Below are 7384 nucleotides of genomic sequence, written 5' to 3'. Positions count from 1 at the left end.
GAAGCAATGGTGGGGGGGGGTTGAGTGCAAAACAGCAAACCGAGCACCTTCATTGCATGCGTATCTGCTTTGTTGTAAAGACATTAAGGAGTAGTCAGACAACCGGACCCTGATGTGAAGCCGACTTGGAGAGGACAGTAGACCCTGTGCTGCAGTATTTATCTGAAATGAAATTCTGAATGTTTACCTCAGTGTAAATATCTTACCTTTCCCCCGGGAGGAAAGGAGTCTTGCATGGAGCAATCAATATCCAGATCGCTTTGCCAAACACGTCATCCTCTCTAAGGCAGGCTTCACATTGGTTTGAACACTGTCCCTCTTTGGACCCTTACCTTTCTAGGATGTGAATGGTAAAAATGTGAATATTTGTTGTTTACTTCATTAGGCATAATTCATAATGATGTGTTTATATGAAGAATATCACAGACTGAAGCAAAACCATATGCAATTGGTTTACTTTATTATAAACTGTATATGATGTACAAACTAATAAAAACTTAAATGACGACAGTCTCACTGTTGTTCTTGAACAGGCAAATAAACAAGATACTCCAGCTGTGCATTTCAGTGCTGGATGTGATCTGGAGCGTTGGGTTGCGTTACCAGAGCACTGGAGGGAGAGGTGGCTCAGCATGCTCCTGCATATTCTCAAGAGCTGTCCTGGGCAGATGCTGTTAAATTTTTTTTTATAGTTCTGATGGAACAAAACCGCATGAGACTTCTCACATGGCACTCGCAACTCTCCTGGTGCAGAAGCTAGCCAGCTGTTTATCCCTTGAAGGTAAGGGGGGATTACAGGCATTCCATCTTTTGGAAACAGCAGGAACTATTTTGCTTTGCTAGAAAACATGGGGAGTGTTTATCAGATTAGCCCAAAGCACTCCTTGCTTTTGTTTTAAATGTTCAGAGGAGAAATGCTTCTTGCACAGGCTGAGCTGGGCTTCCTGAGCAGTACAGGTTTGAGTGCGCACAGCTACGGGTAAGCTGTGCCCATGTGACAGCTCCTTTACAGATATGAACCCAGCACATGCATGTCAAACACAGTAAGTATTTACATTTATTAATACTGGATTAACTTCACTGTGCAGTTCACCAAACACTGAGCCCTAGCATGAGTTTAAACTGTTGTCCTGACCTGACTCCATTAGTTGAGCTTTTTGTTATGGTAAAGTAGTGACCACATATCCACTGTTGACTGACAGACAATCTGGCTAAGAGCAAAAACATAAGCTTTAATAAAACAGACTTAATAACAAAAGTACTTGATCATTAACTTTTTTCCAGCCAATGGTTTAGGTTTGAGCAGACTTAAGTTACGCAGTTACAATACCTCCATTTACTTCCTAAATTACAATGTTACTTCCATCCTAACTTTTAACATTCAAGTGCATTAGATAAAACTAGTAAAATCTTGCATGAAGTACAGTTCTATACTTCAGACATGATTTTAGTTTCTATAAAATAAGATGGAAAAGACATTAGTTCATCTCTTCCACTCCCCGCCAAGGCAGGATTGTTCCCTACAAAACAAGGGCACTGGACAGTACTTGGTCCTGCCCGCTCTTACATGTGCTCTGAAAAGACTGGAGCCATGTTACAGGAACTGAATGCATCTCCTGAGATTTAACTTGTTTCCTCTTCTGTGACTTCTTCATTTTTTTTTTCCTGTCTCTAAGACCTTATCTGGCAATGTGCTTTTCTTTTTTGTGCTCACCAGCACGTCTCTTCCCTGCACTTGAAGGAAGCCTGAGCATGAATTGGGGTAGAACATGCAAGGCTTTTTGGTACCCTGATGTCTGTTGCAAATCCTCTTCTTATGGACTAAATTTTTAGTAACTGCCACACTTGACAGAAGTGACCCATAATTGGGTCTTACTGGTTCTTACCTAGTAATTCAGCTACCAGAATTACTGACTTTTAGTCCCTCTGGTTTGGGAGAGGGGAGAGGCATTACGCAGTTCACTTCACTTGGCTTCAGACCAGTTATGTACAGGCTTTGGTCTGCCACTGCTTGATCATATAGTGCTGGCATGTAAAGATCTAACGATTGTGGTTCATAGGGAAGTTATAAAAGACCATAGAAGATCTTCCTCTGAGGAAGAAAACAAGCAGAACACCACAGCTCGTTCTTTCCAAAAGTCTTCCATTAAAAGCACTCAGCAACACTTCAGTTACTGACATCAGTTATTCGACAGTTTTCCTTTGTCAGTCAAGAGTTGTTTGTTTTCTTCCAGAGGCCAATAAACTGTCTCCCCAGAGACACTTCATACTGGGGTTGGCAAAAAGGGCTTACTTTAGTAAAGGTAGAATTATTTCTCTTTACAATTATAAAGGTTACTGAGTTACTTGCCTTTTAAAAACAACAAAGAAAAGAAAGCTACCCTGCCCATGCTCTTAGATGATGGTGCAGGAACTAAAAGCAGAGCCCCGTTTGTTGGTGCTCTGCGTAGGCACAAGTTTTCCTTTTCCATAGTAACCTGAGAATATCGCCCTCACATCGATCTTTTTAGAAAGGACGAGCATCCACATACCATTATCAAAATACTGCAGTTTCCCTCCTCCGATTTCCCCCACTTCATCCCCTTTGTTCCCTGCCTTTTCCAGTTTCACAAACTCCAGCAGATCGAGCCCAGTCTGGACTGCTTCTACGCCGTTGGCACAGCCGAGGGTGATGTGAGCCCGGCTGCCTTTCGGGAGGTTGTCAGTGGACAGGAGCTTATCGACATCTCCAGGCCACAGCAGCAGCTGCGGTTCGCTCAGCTCCACACGGGCACCAACAGTTTTCGTTGTGATGAACAGAGCAGAAATGGACAAGGTGAAGCCTTTGCCGTAGGAAGCCTTCACGGCCTGGGAGAAGAAAGAGGGAGACGAGTCCAGACCAGAGCTTTAACCAACGCCACGCAGGTGGAATTGACAGCAATGTGGCTGGCTTTATTGGCCACAAGCTCGGGGTCCTGGCTGGCCGGGGTAGCTCTTGCTTTGCCATGTTTGAAACATGGTGGTCAACTAGGTCGTGGCCTGAAGTTCCTGCTCTGTGAATTCAGGGTTGGTTACAGCTTTCTCCTTCACAAATTCCAAATTCAAATGGGCTCTTGTGCTCACCCGCTTTGAAATAATGTGGCTAGGAGTATCGATACTTCTGTTGAATGATTTAACCATCATTCAAGTTAAGCTTTTGGGGATGCTGCTGGAAGTCGGGGTGATGGGGGGGAGATGTTTAGTTTGGAAACTAACAGGAAATATTTGCCATCTCCCCCATGCTTATCGCTTTTCTATCATATGGGCATAATTACTCTCTCTACAGTTTGCCTCCTAGCTGAGAGCAAAGCTGCCCCCCCAGCCCACTCCCAAGGCATGTGGATCCCCAGCTGGGAAGGGGAAGGGAGACTCCAGCAGGGAAAAGCTGGAGCCACGGTACTCACTTCTTGCTGTGCGTATTCCTCAGCCCCAGGTGCTTTTCCAAACTCTGTGTATTTCGTGGTGCAGTGTAAGACTCCAGGTGGTCTCTTCACAAAGTAGCTGGTGAGATCTATTTTTATTTTGGGATCTTCAATAGCAAAAGCAACTGCGAACACAGGTAAGCAATGTTACTATGAAAAAAAAATCAACCCCTCGATGCTACCCCTGAGCCTGTCTCATCTCAGCTTTCTTCACCAAGCTGTCCTTCATGCTTCATCTTTCTTACTGCTAAAAAGGACCAGATGGATGCATGAAGTTCTTCCACCTGGATGTAATTAAAAGCCAAATTTCTGCACAGCATCATGGCTCATCTTAAACCTGATGTTGCGGAAGTCCCTTAAGGGGCAAGACCACTTGGTTTTTCCTTTTTTTCTTTGACTCTGCATTTGTTCTACACAGCCTGTCCCAGTAACCAGTGGGGTGCCCAGCTGCCTAGAGTAATGCTGCTGCCATCCTAACCCACCTCCCTGCAGCCTCACAGCTAAACAGGCTTTTAAGGAGAACTGTTGGTTTTCAGTTACCAAAGCAAACTTGACGACTATGGGAAACTGGGATTAGTACCTTTAAACAGTTTTCCCTGTTGCGAACTTTAACTAAGTGTCACTTTAGAAGCTGACTAAAGTTGTCCCATTTGTTTCATCAACAAAGTAAGAACTTGATAAGATACTTCTATACATACAATATTTGCTCTCCTTTTTGAAGGCTTTGAGACTTCCAAGCTCATCTAAGAAGAGCTGGCCAGCCTTCCTCAGGTTCTCGGAACTTCTTTTGCTCAAAAACCACCCAAAATACATGGGTAGAAATTCCTTCTCCAAGCTTGGCTTCATCTTCTTCAGGTCTTCCACCGACAGTTTCCATTGATTCTTTTCCTTAAGCTGCGAGCAATCCATTCTCCATGGGGTTTTGGGCTCAGCAAAGATGACTTTGTACCGGTATTTGTCAGCAATATCAAAGAGTTGGTCCAGCCGTTCCCTTTCATGGTGAGTGTCATCCAAAACGATAATGCTGATATCTCGTTTGCAATAGTCAACTAGATCCTCATCAACTTTTGAGTATTCTTCAGGAACGCTGCTTCTTATTCCAGGCGTAATTTTATAGCTATCGACAGAAATGACCTTGCAGGCATCTTTATACCTGTCTTGAATAGCCTGGGCAAGAGTGGACTTCCCACTGCCAGGTAGGCCTCTTAAAATAAAAAAGGTTTTAGACTCTTTGAGCGTGGAGATGGTATCTTCATCATCAAGGAAAGGGAACTGCAAGCTTTCAGGCCTTTCTTTTGCTGATTGAGAAGACATTTTTCTAAATATTTTAGGCAGGAATGTGTGACTCTTCTTCGAGAAGCCTCTGTTCTGAAATCCAAGAAGAAAATGCTTTGCAGGTTAGCAACCCCCGGAGACCGCACGTTCCTGCTGCGTGAGCACGTCCTGGTGAGAGCCCCCACAGGGAGGGAGGGAGGGAGGCTGAGGGGACACGGTTTCACCGCTTCCCGTAACCTCGCTGGGCTTAAAGCACTTCTCACGGCTCCCCCAACCCTCCCCGCAGCAGGGACCCGTCTGTGCCCCGTCCTGGCGCTGCCCCTGACCTGAGGAGTGACCGTGCGGCTCCGCTCCTTGCTCCGGTGTCTGCCAGCAGCAACTTGGGCCCTGCCTGACCGGGAAGGGGAAGCTTCGCCCGTCACGTGGCGGCGGCTGCTGCTTTGCAGGCACCACGAGCTGCCACGGAGCTAAAACCCAGCCAGAGCAGTCTGAGCGTCAAATTTATTTCTGAACGCTTAAACAAATACCCGTGGCCGCTAGATTGCAACGCCGCTGCGCGTCTGGGGGAGCTCTGCCTGAAAAGGGGAAATGAAAGAGCCAGGGGGCTGGGGCAGCTGCTGCAATCCTGTCAGTTCGTCCTGAAATGATGGCAGGCTGATTTAAGTCTGCCTGGGGGTCCTCTGTTCTGTAAGAAAGGCAGTTTCACTGCAAGAATTGCCTCTTCTTTGCACCCCGCTGAACATCAGCGCCGTGAGTGCCTCACAGGAGGGAATTTGGGCTCCTCTTTGAACGAGGAGCAACTTAAAATTGCTTCCAGCAAGGGCAAGCCCAATCCCAGCCGCTGCTGAGCTGAACACGAAAGTGAAAGTAACTGCGAGCACCAAAGCAGCTTGGCGGCAGCAGCAGCCTTGGGAAAAGCACCCTGGGGAGCAGGAGCTGGCTCTGCCTCCCTGCCTGCCAGCAGCGCCAGTAACAGGAAGCCCAGGTAATTCCCAGCATGGTCTGGGAAAGCACCGGATTCAGGGAAGTGAGGGATTTCTCCAGCTGGTTTCAATGGCACCACCGGGGCAGCTGTTGTTTCTGTGGGTTGATGTGTGGCCCCTCCACCCTCCCCAGCTGCATCCTCACATAGCCCAGCCTGGGACCCGCACCTGCCCCTGAGCTCTGCCACAGAAGTGAAAGCGAAGGAGCGAGTCCTGCCTGCGATGCAAAAATCGGGGGGTTTACACGCTGTGCAAGTGGTCTGCCCACAGCAGGAAAGGACCGTTTTCCTGTTCGCAGAGTGAACAGCCTGTTTAAAAAGTCAACTATTTTAAGTAACTCTATCCTTTATTTCAGAATTCAGAGGTGCGTTTTGGTTCCAAAGCACCCTGGGGCTAGGACCGCAGACCCCCCCCCTGCTTTAGGGATGTGGTAGGCAGGGAGCAGTGCCTGCCCCGGGGCAGCTGCTGTGCAGCAGCGTGGGACGGGGAGCTTGGAGCACACCGAGCCGTGCCTGCTTCCAAAAGCAGGGCAGAGCTCCTGCACCACGAACAAACGGGCTCCAAGAAGAGGAAGAACTACCCAACTCTCCTGGGCCCCCTACACCACCTTCCCTGTGGATTTAGGGCTCCCACATCTTCACGCATGAGGAAGCAGAGGTGTGAGCTGGCTCCAAGGGCTGCTGCTCCTCGCAGTGTCCTGGCCAGGGAGGGGGATTTTGGGCCCGGGCAGGGACCAGCAGCACCTCTGAGCAGGGCCACGGCCGTGTGGGATGCGCTGCTCCTGCGGCTGCGAGCCGGGCACAGGGCTCGGCTGTGAGCGGGGCAGCCCAGCTATTTTGCAGAAAGCAGCTGCTGGTGGCCAAGCAGTGACTGAGGCTGCTTTTCAACCGTGCAAACAAAAGAACAATAATAGAAAACACCCTCAGGACCCATTGTTTAGCAGCCAGCTCGAAGGATAATGCCGGCCTTTATGAAATCGGGCCCCGTACAGCGTGGCCGGACAATGGCACTACAGAGACCCGACCCTGCGGAGCTCTGGGCTCCTCCGGGCGAACAATCCCCGATTGAACGCGCGCCCCTGTCCCGTCCCTGCCTGCGACCCCCACAAAGCCCCCGCTTGTCCTCCGCGTCCCCGGGGCCTCGCTGGGCGATGCTCCCGGACCCAGCGCCCCTCTGCACCCCGCTGAAAGGCGTCTGCACCCCAGGGTGGGCTGGGGGGGAGCAGGGGCAGCGCAGCCCAGGACCCCCCCCGGGAAGAAGCTGCTGCGCCCCCAGCTCCACCCCGCAGCCCCCCGGAGCTCCGGCCGTGCCCCCAGCACCCCGGGACCCCCGGGCCTGCCCTGCTCCCCCCCCCGACACCCGGCGAGGCCCCGTCCCTCCCTCCCCACCGGGAAATGAAACGAAACCGGCCCCGGGGATGCCCCGGGGATGCGCCGGCCCCGCACTTACCATGGTGAGGGCAGCGGCCGCCGGTGCGGAGCGGGGCGGCGGGGCAGCGGCTCTGGGGCGGGTGCGATCGCGGCCCCTTTCATAGCACCGGGCACCCCCCGAGCCCCCCCCCAGCCCCGCCGTGGCCGCGCCTCCCCGGGGCGGGCCGGTGGCGGTGGGTGCCCGGCCCCGGGGGCCGCCGCAGCTCGGGGCCAGGTTTTTGGTTTGGTTTTGTTTTTGTTTTTTTTTTTTTTGCCC

The 7384-nt window shown here is 50.6% G+C and overlaps 1 protein-coding gene across 2 annotated transcripts; it reads right to left on the bottom strand.

Moving 5' to 3' along the window:
* Positions 1-443: 443 nt before the first annotated feature.
* Positions 444-7384, bottom strand: CNP (2'',3''-cyclic nucleotide 3'' phosphodiesterase). Of its 2 annotated transcripts, none has more exons than XM_080565243.1 (4): positions 7148-7384; positions 4139-4808; positions 3423-3565; positions 444-2847 (listed from the first exon to the last, which is right to left on the bottom strand). In XM_080565243.1, the coding sequence occupies exons 1-4, from the start codon at positions 7148-7150 to the stop codon at positions 2395-2397; spliced, it is 1269 nt and encodes a 422-aa protein (XP_080421369.1). In that variant the 5' UTR covers positions 7151-7384; the 3' UTR covers positions 444-2394. The 2 variants fall into 2 exon arrangements, with proteins under 2 accessions (XP_080421369.1, XP_080421370.1); XM_080565244.1 differs by lacking the exon at positions 7148-7384 and adding an exon at positions 5042-5191.

This window comes from Anser brachyrhynchus (assembly GCF_964034855.1).
Source record: "Anser brachyrhynchus genome assembly, chromosome: 22".
In the NCBI taxonomy this organism is placed as follows: domain Eukaryota; kingdom Metazoa; phylum Chordata; class Aves; order Anseriformes; family Anatidae; genus Anser; species Anser brachyrhynchus.
This window is presented reverse-complemented; position numbering and strand designations above follow the sequence as displayed.